Source organism: Chanos chanos, chromosome 1 (genome assembly GCF_902362185.1).
Source record: "Chanos chanos chromosome 1, fChaCha1.1, whole genome shotgun sequence".
Lineage (NCBI taxonomy): Eukaryota > Metazoa > Chordata > Actinopteri > Gonorynchiformes > Chanidae > Chanos > Chanos chanos.
The window spans coordinates 59,050,405-59,069,711 of NC_044495.1; the positions used below are offsets into that span (position 1 = coordinate 59,050,405).

Consider the following 19,307-nt stretch of genomic DNA (forward strand, 5'->3'; position numbering starts at 1 on the left):
ACAGCCTGTCCAATCAAAAACATCCAAATCCAGCTACAGTACAGCCTGTCCAATCAAAAACATCCAAATCCAGCTACAGTACAGCCTGTCCAATCAAAAACATCCAAATCCAGTTACAGTACAGCCTGTCCAATCAAAAACATCCAAATCCAGCTACGGTACAGCCTGTCCACTCGAAAACATCTACTGTCGACCACTCCACTGCTGCAAACAACTCACAAAGTGTCTGGCCTAGAACGTAGAGTTTGGAAAGTGCCGGAAAGGGAAAAAAAAAAAAAAAAAATCAGGAAAATTTTGACCAGCTAATTCCAATTCATCATCTTTATACTGGAAAATGAAGCGGCATACGAATATAAGGTCAGACAGAAACACAAACCCAGAGTTTGGCATTTTCCTGTTCTGGTCTATAGCAACCACAGTGTTTTGTTTTTTTAAAGTATGAAAGCAGGCAAAAAAAAAAAAAAAAAAAGCACCTGAAACTTCTGCTATTTTGTCTTAGACGACACAAGCTTTTACCCTCCAGTCCAAACTAGATAAGTAGAAATGAGGAAGGGAGAGTGACTAAGGTTGAAAAGGGTGATGTTTAAGGCTGTTTGAGAGGAATTCCAAGAAGTCACCCTGCCCTTTCTCTAAAAGCACTCCAAAAAAAAAGAAAAAAAAAAGAACACGAAACCACTCGTTTTTACTGCAACCGAAAAAAAAAAAAAGACAAAAAAAACCAAAAAAAAAACCCCAGATGGCTTTACGGCAGTATCATTCAGCTGTTGTTCTGAAGGAAAGAAATCTGCTTCCTGTTTCAATCATATGGCATCTCTTTGGGTCCAGAGAGACAATAAGACCATACAAGGCTAAATGACTTTGGCTCAACATCCTGACTTTTCATTTTGTTTCATAAAATTTCATTTGGAGGCAAAGGCATGGTAGGGCTAAGGGGCTGGCGGATGGAGGGCCAGGTTATGTTTATTGCTTGGCAGTGGGACAGGTTCAAATCTAAAGCCTGAGGGAGGAAAAAAAAAAAACCAAACAAACAAAAAAACACAAAGTTTATTGAAGTGAGGTGCAAGTCAGGACACTGGAAGGTTAGGGCTGGTGACATCACACAGGACAAGGGGGAGGGAAAGGAAAAGGTGAGATTAAGAGAGAACAGCAACTTCAGCTCAATCTGATCCATCCGTTTAAACCCACGTTTATACCCGTTGATACGGGGAGGGGGGGGCATTTTGTTTTTGGTTTTTTTTTTTACTTGGTATTAAACATGTCTGCTAACATTGTTTGCATAGACTGATAGTGAGAAGAAAAAAAAAGACTGCTTTGTTCCAATTGCACAAACATGACTGTGTGTAACAGAAATGAAAAGGAAAAAACAAAAAAAAAACACTCATTCAAGGTCAGAGATTTCGATGGGACAAGGTGTAAACCTGTTGTAATGTGAGTCTGACCTACTTTGAATGTGTTGTGTTCACACTGAAAATGCGCTGAGACTAGGGTTAGCATGGCCCAGGGCAAAGGTGAGAGGCACAGGAGAGAGAGAGAGAGGGAGAGGGAGAGAGAGAGAGAGAGAGTGCAGAGTGGGAGCTGAAGCGCCTGACGAAAGAATGAAAGGATGAAAGAACGAATGGATGAATGGATGAATCCTGGCACCCTACAAGCAGCCAGCCATTTCTCATTAACACTAATGCTGAGTCACTGACGGACAAACAAAGAGAAACACAGAGATAGAGAGAGAGAGAGAGAGAGAGGGAGGGAGGGAGGGAGAGAAAGAGAGGGAGGGGGCAGAGAGGGGGGGCAGAGAGGAGAGAGAGAGAGAGAGAGGAGAGAGAGGGGACAGCGAGAAAGAGACAGGACAGAGAGGGGGACGGGGGGAGAGAGAGGAGGTGGCAGAGAGGAGAGAGAGAAAGAGAGAGGACACACAGAGGGGAGAGAGAGAGGGAGCGAGGGAGAGAGAGAGAGAGAGAGAGGAGGTGGCAGAGAGGAGAGAGAGAGGACAGAGAGAAAGAGAGAGGACACACAGAGGGGAGAGAGAGAGGGAGCGAGAGAGAGAGAGAGAGAGAGAGTGAGAGCGAGCAACCTAACACAAAGGAGTTGCCACAATGTTTTGCTTGTTGCCTAACAAACTCTTCCTTGCTTAGGTTGTCTGAATAGAGCACAGGCCAGGACTGCAGGACTCTGTAGAAAAGATCCCGGAGAACCCAGCCCACAATGTGGGTTATTGTGAAGATACTGTGTATGTTAGCGCACAGGTCAAAGTGGGAGGAAACCAGTCCAGCACGCTCACAGGATATAAAGCAAGGAAAATCCCTCACTAGACGCAGCCCAGTTAAAACGCGAAAATGTCTCTTCGTTGCCAGTGGAACCCCAAAAAGCAGCACAATAATGAAGCCAAAATACATTCATTTTATTTCAGCTTTTCAAAAACCCTTCAGCATTACAACCATCTTAAACAGATCAAACACACCGATGTGTTTTTTTGGACATGGGCTTTGCCTTTACACGAGCATAAAAACAAAACAAAACAAAACAAACTTTAAAGTCAAATTATTTCATTTCAAGCCATGACGACAGCAGCCATTTTTTTTTTTTTTTTTTGCAGACAGAGAAACACAGACCCAGGCCAGGTTCTCTAGTCTCATGTTAATCGACAAACTCAAGATCTTTTTTTCTACTTGTGTCTTTTACATTTAGTTTTTTAACTGGCCGTGCAGTGTCGAGGGAGCAGGTCTGACGCTGTGTGTGTGTGTGTGTGTGTGTGCGCAGCTCCTCACGCTCCAGCTGTTAGCCAAGGCCTGGACAGATAGTCATCTGAGCACGTTACGCAGAGCAGTTAATCAACTTACCCTGAACAAACAGATAAAAGAGTCAGAGCAGATGAAAAGCCTCATAACTCAGCACACACAGCGCGCGCACACACACACACACACACAACGCGCACATACACACACACACACAACGCGCGTGCACACACACACACACACACCGCGCGCGTGCACACACACACAGTCCTGCACTGCAGGAGAGTCAGTGTGTCAAGGTTCACCTATGAGTAAGCAAGGAGAGCGCTCTGTCTCTGTCTCTCTCTCTCACACACACACACACACACACACACATATACAGCAGCATGATGGCAGTGAGTCATTCAGCACATTTGCAGTAGTGAGACAGAAAATGTGTTCGTCTCCTACAACAAGTTACTGCAGCGCTGCCTCCTCTTGCGTTCGGGTGGCACGTACGTTTTGAAGGCTTTTGATTGGCGAAAACATACCAAAAAAAAAAAAAAAAAAGAGAAACGGAATAAAGAAAGGCAGGCTTGTTCTGAGGAGGAAAAAGAGGATGTGACAGGAGAGACGCCACAATCGTTAAACCCCACAGACACAACCCTTCAATCTCAGCCTCATCCCATAGATCTAAAACTTTAACACCGTCCAGTTAAACTTAAACTTTAAATTTACTCCTACACTGTGTTAAAAACCAGGGAGGGTGGGAAAAACAAAGACAATCAGACGTTTGGACGATGTGTGTGTTTTCGCGTCATGACGAAGGCAAGCGCAACGATACTGTTGCAAATCATACCGAGGCCGCGCTTTGAATATCTCGACTTGCGAAACTAAAAAGGGAGAAATCGCACGATGTTGCGTGTTTTGGTGGGCAGAGCGTTTAGATAAAGAAGCAGGAAGTGTCCTCTCCGTTACGGGTTAACGGGTTTCTCGAGCGGCTAAATTATCTGCCCGTAAAAAAAAAAAAAAAAACGGAAAAAAAGTCAAGAGAAGGAATTGACGGCATGGCCTAGATTGCGCCGCGCGAGTATCAAAGTTCACTCTGGAACAACCAGGTCAGGTGACCACAAGTCTCAGACTCCCTTCACACAGACACATCAAATGTTCTTCTAACTTGTCGAGGACAACTGAGAAAAAAAAAAAAAAAAACTAAAGAAACATGAGAAAATTCACAGTTCCTTTTCAGTCAAATGTTAACCAAACAAAGCTGAAACAACTCAGAAACGCGGTCACATGAGGAAACGAGTGTCTCTAGAGTGTCTCGACTAAAAGACACATTTCTGGGCGTTACTGTTACAGAGATGAGGGTCTGTTCAGAACTTTGAAGTGGGTATATATTTAGTATACAGACGTGTATACGAGATGGCTGGAAGACTGCCTATAGGGCAAAAGGAGACGGATTCCGGGTGGTTATGACCACTGCTTTAAGCCTTAGGACGTCAGGGGAAAAACCAAGTGTTCGCACATACACACAGGCGCCAGCTGTCACCGCTCTGTCTATAGGAACCCTTGATCCCTCAGACAAGAGGCCTTGGTAGGCAGGTGGCGTGAAGCATTGCGGGCCGACGCGGTCCCATCGGCCCCTGCCTGCTTACGGACAGGGCCCATATGCTCCGGGATCAAGTTCTCTATAAATCACAGAACCGAGGGGGGGGGGTGGGGGGTGGGTGGGTGTTGTTCTCTCAAACTTACTGGGGGCTTCCACAAAACAGTAAGACCACAGAGCTCATTATCCTTTGGTGAAAAGAGAGCGGCTTTGGGGGAGCGGGGGGGGGGTTGAGCGCTAGGCTAATTTGTTTTCGGTACCACTTGCCACTGTGAAAAAAAATTCTTGACCATTGTCTATTTTTTTTTTCCCCCCTCGTCCTCTCGTCCATTGGGAAACGAGGCCTGTATCTCTGCAGCAAAGTCAAACACAGCTTTGAGATCCTAATAAAACATTCAAATAAAGTACATACATAAATCACTGTATTCAGCACCGAGTGGCTTACAGAGGCGCTAACAAATCAAAGGCCACAGCTTAACAAGGTACTAACAGACTCAAAACACAAATTCAGTGATGAGAAAAAAACATATAAAATTAGATATTACAACAGGCCATGTGTAAACTGCGGGACAAATTCAGCGTCCCCTGATCTGGTTTGGTGTCAGCATAGACCACTTGCACCTGATGCCCCTGTACACTTTTTTTTTTTTGTACAGTTTTACCCATAAATGTTTCAGCAATTTACCAGGACGGGTAGGTGTGAACGCAAAGGGAGTCGAAATGCCAGGAAGGTTGATCTACCAATTTGCTGGGATCAGACCTTGATAAATTCTGGCACTGTTTTGGCTGTGACCACAGAGCAAAAGCGCTCCTGGGTAAGACCGTGACGTTTTTGATGACGTCTTTGCCGAACGATTCCTCAGGGCGAGTAGATCTGAGAGATTTTAAACAAGAGACAAGATGGCCACCCAGAAATAAGCAAACACCAAAGGTTCGTAAAGTGTTAAAAACAAAAGTCTGGAAAATGAACAGATTCGGAAACCTGGGAGCTTCTGTCCGTCTGAGCCAAGGACAAAATTAATCAACACCATGCCCGGTACTGTTCGGCATGCAGCAGTACTGTATGAAAAAGCTGCGTGTGTCAGATGTCATGTGCCACTTTTCTGGAATTTTCTCGTCATGTATGAACAAGCTCGACCCGGTACTGTTCTGGCAAACGGCAGCAAGTGTGAAAGGGAGAATCCACCAGCATCGCCAGAAAAGCCCATTTGGCAATGTTCTGGCTTTTATGTCGGATAGAGGCTTTAACCTGCTCAGTAACCTTCGTAGCTGGACAGAGCCTAATGGAATGTTACCATGTTCCTTAAAGCACGAGGTCAAGGTCATATACTGCCTAACTAAAATAACCTCGCAACGGTAGTGCAAAAATGTGATTAAACAATAACTATAAGTGAAACTACACCACTTGTTTTCATCTTACACTACCTGAATCAAGTTTTACAACTTGTGCTGTGCTTTCCTAAGCCTGGGTGTCCTCTCAACCCAAAGGTAATAGCTTTGTAAAGTCTTGTGTTGGTGTTGACGGCAGATGACTGTATTCATGTCGTACAATAAACTTTTTATTGGCCAGTGAATAAAAGAAGATATGAGTCTAAGGTGCTAAACTACATCACACTCCCCCGCAAAATGTTGAAAGGCTCCATCGATTTACTTAAGACTCGAAGATAAGATTGCGCTGATCAGTCAGTCAAATACAGTGGCTTTAATCGCGGTATTATCATCCCGTACTGTCGGGCACGAAAGTGGTTCTTTTTCTTCTGGATAGCAGTGCACATGTTTTTAAATGGAGCAGATCCTTAGTATCTCTTTGTCCCCCCCCCCCCACACTTCCACAATTATTCTATCTAGACGTTCTAGACGTTAACGTCAGCATCCTGGTAATTGGAAACAATGGCAATATTGAGGACAGGATCATGCAGCAGTCAGTCAATCTTGGCCTCAGACATTCTGACTGTTTCCACCCTGTTACAGCCACAGTACTGTATGAAAACTCCACTTACAGAGCTGTTTCGATGTCAGAGACAGACAGTGGGAAGGGTGGAAAAAAAACAAAAAAAACAAAACAAAACTGGAGAGCCATTCTTTTCAGACGACCTTTCTGTCGTTTATTTATTAAGACGTGAGAAGCGAGAGAGAGAGAGTGAGAGAGAGAGAGAGGTTTCTGGTGAATCCAAGAGAGGCGTGTTTCTGATGAATCCTTAGGGCCCAGAGTCGTTGGCCTGACCAATCCGTCAGGGATCCTCGCACAGGGAGACTGTTGACAATAAAACTGTGCAATTTCAGAGGAATGAGAGCGAGCCACGCTGGGACGATACAATACAGTGGGTTTCAAATCCAGTCCAAGGCAGCTTTTTCTTTAAGCTCAGTATTACATAGGATCAGCTGGATGGAACCGGTCCGTGGAGAGACACACAAACAGAGCTTAACCAGACTTGGTATGAAGGGGGGGGGGGGGGCTGTGTGGAATAGTGGGTTCTCCGGGAACTTTTCTGGAAAACCACTGATGGTCCACACAATGATGAAATGCAACAGAACAAGGGAAGACTATAAAACCAGCACATGAAACTTGACTTTGCATGTTGTGTCTTTAAAATCCTGAAGAAGCTCTGTGTGTGAGTGTGTGTGTTTGCTTTTGAGGACAATCAGAGACTCAAAAAACAGTCTCGAACTGTGAACAGTGGGGGTAGACGATAATGGAATGAGAGATGCATTAGTGAACTGTAATCAGGAATCCATGCAGATGTTCCCTGACTGAACCGTGATGTCATCGATGACACTGCCTGAGTTATTGCACATCCTCCCTCGACGTGCCTCTCTCTCTCTGTGGGGTTTTGGGAAACGGCTAGGAACTAGAAATCCTCCACGCACACACACACAAGACTTCAAAAATGCATGGGGAAATTTTTGAGTCAACTTCTGCAAACTGCTTCATCCTTCACGGAGTTTACCGTGCACTGAGAAACAGAAGATAGAAATCTGTGAAATGATCTCAAAGCGGGTGAGGAGAATTGCTTCTGTTGGCGTTTTTTTTTTTTTTTTTTTTTGGGGGGGGGGGGGGGGGCGTGACAGGGTGGCCTGTCAGTTTTAACAGCTTTAAACACAGTCTTAGATTTCTGCAAATACACGTGTAAGTCATTAAGGCTTGACTGTGTAATCGCATAAGGATAACCATATACGTTAACACACTACTTATCCTACAAAAGCACTTCAAATTGGAGCTCTCTCTCTCTCTCTCTCTCTCTGTGTGTGTGTTCCAAGCCTGCTTTTTTTCCATCGCTAGGCCGATGCCAAAGTGAAGCAGGGAGAGAAAGAAGTGCCAATTTCCACTGGGACCTTCCTGCAGTAAAGCAACCATCCATCCACTTCCTCTGGTCTGTGAAACTCCTCTGATTTGTCCTCCTGTGCCCCCCCCCCCCTCCCCCTCACTTCGTGCCCCTCCTCTCCTCTGAAATGAATGCAATTCCATGTGTCTATATCAGCCCCGAGCAGAATCCTCCCGCCAGCAGTGGCTTGGGAGGGGGAATCGCTTCTGAGAGCATTACGCTCTATAGGACTCCGGTCGCACGGCGCAGTGTGGCCGTCATCAGAGACCCTTACGATGGGACTGGGCCGGAGCTCGGTTTCATCGCAAGCCAAAGCGTCTGGGTACTATCTTTGCTGACATATCTGCGTCTTTCCAAATCGAACAGGACATTTGTTCTGTGTCAATACTGTATGAAATGTAGGACCACAGACTGACATATTAATCATATTCCCCCATATGCGAATACATAGAGCGACCTCAGGCTTAACTAATCGATGGAAACCTGAAAGTATAACTCAGCTAACACAGCAGTGTGTAAACAGAGGTTTGTATCTTATTGAGGGCGTGTTTACACCCTCACCATCGCGGTGGTAGTCGTTTTTATTTCCAAAACAGTCCACTGCATGAGCCGAACACGGGTCGCCAGCGCGCTACAAGCTAAATGTTAATTGGCAATTACGACTCTCAGATCCCCTGTGCGTTGTGGGAAAGCCGTTGAGATTTTGTGCAATACATGTTAATGTGTTACGGGCTTTTCTTCGTCCCCCGCCTGGAGCCTATCGAATGCTATCTAGGCTTTCATTCACTGGCTGGGTGCAGGGTTACAAACATGAAAATCTGAAATAACCTTTACCGGGAGATTCCTCTAAAGGTCCCCGAGCTTCTAATCTTATCGGACGGCCTAACGTCACACTTGTTTTTGTTTTTTTTTTTGTTCCCCCCATGTCTCTCTCATTCACTGAGGTTTAACCATTAACGACAGAGATGTCCTCTCCACCAACAAACCGCGCGGCTCAGACCTGTCTCGCAAATGTATGCAAAAGAACACAGCTTCACCTTTTTTTTTTTTTTTCACTTTTCTGTTTTCTTTTTTTTTTTTTTCTCTTCACTCTCGGGTCTTCGAAAGTCACACCCCGACGATGCTCACAGATGAATTCGGTGGAACAGGTTAACGAGCCAAACATAGCACCGCGGTGCTTACTTTTGCTGCGGCGCTGAGAGATTCTGCACTTGGCGACATCTCCCCTGACGGCGCGCCCTGAGTCGACTTGTCGTTTCTTTTCTGGAACTTTCTGGGCCGCGCATCCAGAGAGGCTCTTTGTTGGGAGAGACGGCCCTCTGTATTTCTCACAGCTCTGATGCATCCTGAAGGACTCTGACTAAGCCATTTTTAGACGCAGTGTTTTTTTTTTGTTACATTTTTCTCCTCCTTGCGATCATACATCCCCAAAAGAAATCCCTCACAGCTAAACTACACTGACAGCTTGAACCAACAATTCATTAAGCAGGTCTTACAAGGTCCTTTGGCCTTGAAGTGCTCTATTCAAATCGGTCAACGGTAAGCAAATGGACAACATGTCAAAAGGCTTCCAAACCTTTTTCTGTCTAGAAATATAGGAGCAAGCCAGTATGTTGCATATGAACTTTAATAAGCAGCAGCCTGAACATCTGGTGTCAAACTCGAACTAAAATACAAACTACCGAACGAACTACTTGTAATATTTTTCTTCCATTCAAAATGATATATTTAGCTTACAGTTGTGGATCATCACAACACTTAAATTCTACACAGATCACATCGCTTTAATTTCACGTAAAAGGGTCTCGTCTTATTTACATTGAAGAGATGACGTGGGCCTAAGAGAAGGCACTGAGAAAACAAACTAATCAAGCGTTGATTTTTTTTTTTTTTAAATAAGTACACAAACTGAGGGAAGCTGCATCGGAAAGAAGACCCATCTTCATCTCATCAGATAGGGCTTGTGTTTCTGGTCGTCGTGGTTACAGCAGCAACTGCCTGGCAACCCGCAGAGAAACACACCAAAACTTTCGACGTAACTTTGCATCGTTTAACCTCACGATGGTAATCGGGCAGGCTCTGTTCTGCACGTACGAATTCCTTGCTTTGCTTTCGAGTCGAGTAGGGTACGCTTCGAGATAAAGGAGAAAAAGGGTTCTGTCATATTAGGTCAGCTATTTATAACCTAGAGGAGCTGAGACGACACTGGCATCCAGGAGATCGGATTATATGAATTCAAATTAGCAGTGCTTTGCGGTGGAAAGTGGAAAAACCCTGACTGAAACGTATCCTTAGTCTAGTCTGTGATTCCGGTAACACATCCTAGACATCATAGATGTTTATTTGTTTAACATCTGCTGATTAAGGAGTCGATTTAAACGTGGATTTCTTCGTCTGTTGCACTCTTGAAATGGAACCCGAGGCTTCCTTTTGTCACTCTCTGAGAATGGTTCACGCGGGGCACAATTCAGGGAAAGAAGAAAACAACCTCCGGCGACAAACAATATCACACACGCTCGGGTACGTTGACGACTTTCCAAGGAGAAATATTAACCAGTCCGCCCCCGTCTGCGGGATGACCTTCGAACCCTCAAGCAAAATTCTGCCTGAATCAGCGAAAACGCAGAGCCTGACATATCCCAGTCATTCATTCATACGAGAGAGGTCAGAGAATATCACCGTGTACACACAGACACGATGCGAAAAAGGTTTACTCCAGGGCTGAATTATTTCATGCCCAAACCTCGGGACAAATATTTTCCACGTCGCTAAGGGCGCCCTCATTAAGTTCGAGGTCGTTTTGAATGGCGATGTCGTATCGCAAGCGGTTAACGCGCCAGGGCCTCTGGAACATCTGTTTAGCGTCGTCCTGGAGATTAAACATCGGAAGGTCGTGTGAAAAAAATGACACAGCCGCATTTATCAGCCCTGCGACGAGAGGCATCGGACCCAGAGGACAAAATGATCCGGCCTGTTCCCTGAACTCGCTCATGAAAAGACCCAGGCTGGACCCACGATGCTGTTTGTGTGTGTGTGTGTGTGTGTGGGGGGGGGGGTGTTAGTGAACCAAAGCAAACCCCTACCCTTTTCGAAACGCTTCAGGGTGATTCAAAAAGACTGAGACACTGACCTACCACTGAAGCTCATCTCTGAGACCGCGTTACTTATTTTGGTCAAACAGCCTCTTCGCTACTGCTACTTGGCAGCCTGCCAGAGCATTAGCGTCCCCCCCCCCCCTCCCGCGGGACAGCAAAATAGATCAGCCATGTTTGAGCCAAACCCGTTACTGTTTAAAGACCTATTAGACTGGCCGAGATGTCCATAACCGCATCGATCGGCCCCCAGCAAATGACGGTGGACTGACAGGGAGGTTTGGACTGGGCAGACCTGCCAGTCGAACTCAGCGAGATTTTAAAACCTCACACTGCCCCCCCCCCCCCCCCCCCCCCCCGCTCCTTTTTATTTATTTATGTTTTTTTTTGTTTTGTTTTTTTTTTTTTACAAGGGTCACTGCACTGCTTGCAGGAGAGGAAACCTGAAAGACATGCGGTCTTATCTTCTAATGACATCAGAACATTCTGCTTTGTTCAGGATAATCAAGCACGACCAGGTGAAAAGAGGGTGGGGGGGTGGGGGGTGGCACAGAGAGAGACAACAAAGGAAGCTTCCAGAGATCCACTTTACATAAAAAAAAAAGGGACAGACGCGACAAAACAAACAGATTCGACGACACGAGATCCGCGTCACGTCCGGGGTTGGTAGTCGGAGCGGTGTATGTTTTGACAGAAGAATGCTTAAGGACCTCCTCTTTAGTCACTACAGGAAAAGATATGCCAACTTCACTTTGACTAGCACAGACTTGAATGACCTATTTTCTCACAGCAGTGTGTGTGTGTGTGTGTGTGTGTGTGTGTACGTGTGTGTGTGGGTGAAGCAAATTCTATATGGCAAGTGCAAACACCCAAATTCTCATGGCCTGACTCTCAATATCTTTCCACTCACTTTTTTTCGACATCGTTTCTCGAAGGCAGACATGCCCAAAACGCTGATATCAACAGCTGTACCAATTCAGAGAAACAATGAGGAGAGGGAAAAAAAAACCCCCCCCCCGAAAAAACTCAACACAAAGACTCAACTCAAGCCTCATAGGGTGAAACATACCTTATTCCACTCATCATTAAGGCCAATCACAGCAAGAGATCTGGCTAGCATCACAAACACTCTCTCTCTCTCTCTCTCTTTCTTTTTCTCTCTCTGTTTGTGGAGTTGCTCTGGCAGCTTGGTGATGAGAACAAATGGGGAGGAGGAAAGAGAAAGAGTGAGATCACATGAAAACCGAGGTTACGCTATGACATCATGAGGTCAAACATGCAATTGGCGGCAAAGCCTCCACAAACAGATGAAAGGTAAAAAGACTTGGCTACTCTCTGCACCCCTTCAGGCAGAGAGAGAATGACAGCTTATTCAACAACCTCTTTTCAAACAGACTTTTCAATCTGACACATTAGCTTTTTTTGAATGTTTTGGGGGTTTTTTTTTCCCTCTTTCTTATACAGGTACAAATACTAATAATCGCCATAGATGAAGAAACAATAAAAAAAAAAAAAAAAAGAAAATTATGAATAAATGAACAAAAAACTTTTTTTTACAGAACAGACCATCCCAGTCAGTACACGTTGTACTTACAAGTGCCACTGTCCTGCTGTGAGTGCCATATGACACAGGTAGAGAACCCAACAGAACCAGAACCAAACTGACAGATCCATGTACTGCCCGGATCGCAACGTCATCCTGTACCAATCAACCCACCGATCATGACGCAATTACGTTCTATTCCGCCCCGCTGCGGAGTTGATATACGCCCCGCCGCGGAGTTGATATACGCCCCGCCGCGGAGTTGATATATGTCCAACCATGCGAATAAAAGAAAACATGCCTAATGTAATCAGGTTTTGCCAACACTGTTAGCCTTCGGGGGGGGGGGGGGGGGGGGGCATTCAAACTAAAAAAAAATTGCAAAGGACACCCAAGTTGCCACATTGGAGCAGATACTGCTGGGGAAAAATAAACGAGCCTTTAGATGTTTGCAGACCGCTGTCGGAGACGCTGCGGTCTGAATTTTTAGCGTCTCTCAAATCCCTTTTTTTTTTCTTCTTTTTTTTTTTTTTTAAGTAAGAAAGGGTCAGTTCTAAGGAAATGTGCTAATAGTGAAAAGCGCCTCGTCATCAAACTTAGGGAGGAAAAAAAAAAGAAAAGAAAAAAAAAAACACAGAGAGGGAGAGCTGACTGAAAAGGAGAAGTGACAAGAGGCAGAGAAGACAAACTGAAACTAGCGTAGGCAAAAGTGTAAGATGCACCCTCACAAAGTGCAACGTACACGCAGCCCACGAGGGGGGGGGGGGGAGTGAGTACACGAAACAAGCCGTCCTTGACGTCCTTATCTCAGTGCAGCTTTAGCAGCAGAGGCGTGAAACCGAACTTTGAGGTGCGTTTAAAAATGAGTGGGCTTGATTTGAAAGGGCCGTGGGGTTGTTTCCAGTGTCAGCCGCTGCTTTTTTTTTTTGGGGGGGGGGGGGGGGGGGGTTACTTTGCCATTATGCTCAGTTTATCCAAAGTTTCGTTTCTGTTTTAGGAGGAAAAAACACAACAAAACAAAACAAACAACAACAAACGTTCGTGGAGAGAGGCCGTATCATGAGAGTCTGTTAAGCATCTTCTCAGAGCGGCGATGAGCGTGTCGCGAAAACGGTCCCCTGGGATGGGGGTGGGACACGTTTTGAAGAGAGACGAGATCAGAGAGATTTCTGAGCTGGGGAGCCTCGGCAGTCCATCGGCCTGTATTCAGACGAGAGAGAGACGAACGCGGTTCGCGGCGTAGTCCACGATTAGCGCGTCGACGCAGGAACGACCTCCATCACCTCCGCTGATCTGTCAGCATCGCCAAAATGATTTCGTCAGACAAAACTACTGAAAACCATGACTATTCTGGAGATCCCGCGGTTTCTGCCCCAGCTCAACTGAAAAAGGTTGTTATCGGCGGCGGAATCAATTAAAATCAATTTTGTCAGGATTTGCTCGCGCAACAACGCGCGGGGGGGAAAAAGTAAACGGAAAGAGTTTCACCGTTCTGCCAAAGAAAACTAAACACCTCAACTACAGTGAACTGCCATCTCATTTCTTCAAAGGGAGAAAAAGCTGGCGCGACTCTAACTTTTTGCTTTTGAAAGAGAGAGAGAGTGGGGGAAGAAAGGGCAAACAAACAGCAACGCTGAAAACACGCCGAAGACTTGATAACCAACCATATCTCATTTTCACTCAGCCTCGCAACTGAAGATGGTATTACTCAAAAAGAAAAGAAAAGAAAAGAAACATTTGGGCTCCACTGGTTCATTACATGAGTTTCAAACAGAGAGAGAGAGAGAGAGAGAGACACTGATGGGGGTGAGGTGGGGGTGGTGGTGGTGGTCTCTTGCTCCCCTTATCTGTGGCCTCTCGTCCCAAATGCCAGCCCACACTTGGCCGACCGCCTCTCCCCGATTGGTCGATAATGAGTTGGTTGAAATAATTCATTTGAGCTAACACAAAAAGGCCGCGATGGCCATAAACAGATAGGCTCAATAAGCAAACACAATGAAAACAGCCCCAATCATCAGCCCGTGTGCTATGTGGTACCAGCATTCTTTTATAGGTTGCTAGAACAAGACAACAAAGGAGACACAATCCATCCATTCATCCACAGCACAGCATACAGTTTATGTGAATGTGCCCCCCCCCCCCTCCCCAGTAAGGGTTGGCAAGGAAAAATTATATACAATCTATTCACCATTAAAAGTGACTCCCAACTGCAAAGCGTGATGGCTTGTTTCCTCCGAGATAACTGTTTCGGACCATTTCATACCTCAAAGGACGGTTCAACACAGCAGCGCACAGCTGATCAGTAAGCCTGGTCAACTTTTTAAGCGGTGGGAGGTGGAATTAGAGGAACACGGCAACTCGAGATTCCAGGGAACGTGACGTCACTGTGGGACTGTCACAGGTGTATCGTCTGTTCATCAAAAGCTGAGCATACCAACCATGAATTCAAACTTGACTTTGCAAAATGCTTTGAAACAAACCCCCAGATATCAAAACAGCAGACACAAATTCAGTTTCTGGGGGGGGGGGGTTTAGTGGTACGGTCTTGCTTGCAGTCCAGAGGTCCAACCCTAAAACAAACTTTTCAGCAGTTGGTATGTTATCTGCTGTCGTCACGGAAACCACCATTGCACGTCCATTGTTTAGAATGTCTTTTCATCTGTGGCCGTGCGAGCCTTTGGCGTACGCACTCTGTCTTATCTCATCAAGCCGCCTCCTGCAAACGTGAGGCAGACCGAACCGCAGAGATGTAGCTTTTTTTTTTTTTTCCTTTTTTTTTTTTTAAATATCATTATTTTATTTAATTTTTTTTTATCTCAGCTTTGGTTCTGAGAATCAAAAATAATGAGATCCGGTCGAAGCTTATCCTGTCGCCTTTACCTATAGAGACAGTCGAGGGGAAAAGACGGTATCAGTAGCAACGGGCTGTTTACGGCCGGACAAAGTTACAGCCACACAAAGTTAACAGATACCCCTGCGACGGGCTGATATGCTAGTAAGCAACCCGGGTGGAGGCTTGTAAACTCTGCAAGTTTTTTGAAAACTACAGAGCCTCGTCGACCAAACGCACTCCATGAGTTTTTCCCTGTTTTTACTGATTCTCCACCAGAAGTAACTGATTTTACCACATACTTGCTTGCCAACGGTGACTTACATTTGACATTATGAGGAGGTAAAAAAAAAAATTTTTTTAAAAAGTTGTGGTATGCACGTGCATTTTCATCCATTCGATGTAACAAAATAGTAACTGTGAGAAAGTTTAAGTAGTTTCACGTCTGATTTTTTTTTTTTTTTTTCCAAAAGTGTTACAGCATTTTTTCCAAGGCAACTTTTAAAACCTAAAGTCTCACTGATTCTTTTGAAAAAAGACACAGCGCAAAGCAAAGACTGAAAATGAAACTTGGCCTATAAAACAAAGAGATAGAAAAAAAACAGGAAGATGGAGAGAGAGAGAGAGAGAGAGAGAGAGAGAGAGAGAGAGAAAAAAATCCCATAACGAAATCTCCCCCAAAATCCCAGTTACCTCAACATCCTGAGGATCATTTAGAAAATTCCAGAAAAAACTAGAAACCACATATTGTGATGTATCACTTAAGGAAATACACAACACAGACAAAAAAAACGGTTTAACCTCAGAGTGAAATCAAATCACTTATCAAAATAAAAGAAGCAATATTGATTTCCTGTCATATCCAATACATTGGTGTGGAAAGTCCGTTTAACTACAGTAATTGGGTGGGAACTGACAGACACTTCCTACGACAAATCTGGACAGTTCATTTCCCTCATACTTCATAACAAGTCAAAGATCAAAGTAAGCACACTTGCACCACCGCAAGACAAGTCAGCTTGACAACAAAACGCTTTAAAAAACAAACAAACAAACAAACAAACAGAAAAACCCTTAGTCACAGCGTATTCTAGACGGAGTTTCCGGGCGATTCAAAGACAAGAGTCATCTGAGGACTGTAGAATATTCCTGACCATGTCCACATATAGGCGGTCCTCACAAAACTACCAATCAACAATCAAGATTGGCCAAGGATCGGACCCTCCGCACTGGACACTTGCACATAGATATGTCAGTCTCAGAGATCTTTGGCAGCTAATTTAAGTTTTTCATTTTAAACGTGTCACTGCCAACTGGATTGTTCAAAGCGTTATTAGTGTTTATGCACCGTTCTCCGGAGACAGAAAGTTGTCCGGGTACTCGAACATCAGTCTGTACGGCTATCGAGAGGTTTACATAAACTCATCGATTACTTTCACTCATACTTTTCTTATCAGTATCAGTGTGCAGTACCCTAGTGTGTAGAACAGATTTCTCCTCTACAGATTACGACAGTTCTGTTGTCACCTGTAGAAGAACTGATCACTTTCGGAATGTTTCAAGTACTACAATTTTCATAATATTATCATTACCCCCCAAAAAAAGATAAGTTTACGCCGCCCTGCGCAGTCTCTATAGGGAGCTTATTGGTCTGTCCGAGGACAACGGTTTGAGTGGCCTGAGGCCAAACGGTTCAATGTGTTGTTTATAAAGTACAGTAAAATAAAGCCATACCTTCTGCGATTAGGTCATCCACTAATATCTGGTATCGGCCAACAGTAAACATGCGACCGATGTAATTGCTGCTTCCAGTGCCCGATCCGGAACCAGAAAGTCCACCGCCTTCGGACTTCGGCATACGCGAAAACTTCTTCATTCTTCTTGTCGGTATCTGAAATCCTCCACCGATGTACAAACTAACGTACAGACAATACCAACCGACACTTCACTTTTCCCTACCAACTCATCTCCACCCTTTGTCCTACAAACTCTCGAGCTGAGTTTTAGGTGCCCTCAGACCCGTAAATACTTGAACACCATTATTGCTAGCAACATGTAAACAGAAAAGCTGACGAGTATTCGGGTCTTCCAAAACCCTGACAGATGCACGTTCTCCAAAAGCCGCCGCGTGCCCAGGCAATAATCAAGTGTCGTTCCCGTAGATTGTTGTAATTCTGACTGCAGATATGACCAAGCTGACAGCAATGTTAACAAGACTGTTTCAGCTGACGCACAGTTTGTAAGCGTTTCAGCGCAGCATGTCTCTTTCTCACATGCAGTCCTGCTGCTTCAAAAAGGAAATTCCCGGTGTTTGCGGGGAAAAAAATAGGAAGGGTGTGTGTGTGTGGTAGAGCTAGGCTAGCTGGCCAGCTAGCTAACTCTCAAACACCACCAACAGAGCCAAAGAAACACCTTCCCCCTCTGTCCCCGCGACTTCTCTGTCTGTACTTCCCCCTTTGATAGTTAGCTAGCTAGCTAGCTGGCTGGCTCCTCTTGCCTATCAGCGTTTGCTGTTTCTTTCTGAGGACAACGTGTATAGGAATAACATAACTTCGTCCTCACAAACACGCCGCGCTTCCACTTTTGCGTGTAATGTTGGCTGTTACTGTCAAATCATGTCGTCTTGGGTCCTCTTTTCCTCACCAAGACAAACTTCTGACTCCCTGTGACTCCCTTCGTGCAAATAAGTGGGAGGTTTGTTATTACCCAATCGGCCTGTCTGACAACCTAACACAGCTTTTGTCCGACCCTTCCTATTGTAATGATTGGTGTAAGGAACACACGGTTGAACAGAGCTCGCCTCTGATGGGACAAAACGAATGACAGTCTGGGTCTACTGTCTTTTTTTTCCTGTTTGGTTGAGAAAATGTTCTAAAGGGGTAGTGCCCACCGTCTGCTGCTCGCGAGGAAAAGAATGAAGTGAATGGGCCGACTGAATATGACTGTTGGTCCACTGAGCCACATTTTACGAGAGTCAGTCTTCATAACTATCAGTGTATGCTGAGCATAAATAAAACCCGCGACAACTCACAACTGTATGATCATGAATCATATAATTACTCCACAGTTGCTAGGAATTATGCAATCGGCCAGATCAGTTCCAATTTACACTGTTTTCAATTGGTTTTGTACATTTGTACAATTTTGTACAATGGGGAAGTTGACAGGACAATGAGATCAAACATCTTTTAACCGAAACAATAAACATGTGGTTTAATTAATTAAAATGGAAGATATATGGCAAGTGGGAGAAATGGAATTCGTGGTGTTATGAATGTTTTCGAGTCGCTATTGTTTTTTGACTCAAACGAGCAGTCAATTGACAATGTGGTTAAATGGATTCAACTCCCTGCCTTCGATTCAGTTTAAATAGCGTTGCACCGATTGTACGTCTTGTTTGGGTAGCCGCACCAGCACATTAACTTGTACATCATCGATGTGGATTGTTCGTTTTCTGTGTAATTGGGTCGCTGAATCTGAGGACTCACATGTCAATGACAGAGATTACGTAAGATAAGAAAGGGTCACGTGAACAGCGGTATGCGTCTGGGCAGACGGTTCCCCTTAAATTCAAGCCACGAGTGGACGGTCCCCACCACCTTTGTTACGAAGATTTGTCGCCCCCTGTAGGAGGGCTTCTTGGAACCTGACAGTGTGTGAGAGAACGAGACCAACACGCTTAACAAGACCAACATGAAGCAACATTTGGCTAAACTGTTAACTTTAAAATTCTGTTTTACACGTCAACCGAAAACAAAAGTCAGATATTAAAATTTTGCATCTCACACAATACATGCAGATACCCGTGTCAAATAGACTATACCATCTGTTTATAGATTAAAAAAAAAAACTCCACCTGCTACCGGTATGTACTGTGGGTTGTGAGAAGTATGTGCCATACATAGTCATTTTTCTTTGACCAATCACATTTTTCATGACTTCATACCTTTAATTATAGTTCACATGTTTACGGTTTGCGACAGATTGAATGATTACAGGCTCTCGGGTAACATGCCTTAACTAATACCTCCTGAGGTGCATAAGATAAGACTTTCAGGTCCCAGTTGCACGTTGGATCGATGATAAAGCGAAAAAGAAATACCGCCCTTGCTTTCAAAACTCACACGGATGGGACACTTGCTGCGTCAAGGAGGAGAGAGATGTAGGTCGACGGTAGAGGCAGAAGGCTGAATGGAGTTCTG

The 19,307-nt window shown here is 44.8% G+C and overlaps 1 protein-coding gene across 1 annotated transcript in view; it reads right to left on the bottom strand.

Moving 5' to 3' along the window:
* Positions 1-17,752, bottom strand: part of bmp2k (BMP2 inducible kinase) — a 40,647-nt gene extending 22,895 nt beyond the window's left edge. Inside the window, exon 1 of the mRNA XM_030766331.1 lies at positions 16,840-17,752. Within this exon, the coding sequence (XP_030622191.1) occupies positions 16,840-16,981 (142 nt within the window). The 5' untranslated portion in view covers positions 16,982-17,752. The remainder of the gene's footprint in view (positions 1-16,839) is intronic.
* Positions 17,753-19,307: the final 1,555 nt, after the last annotated feature.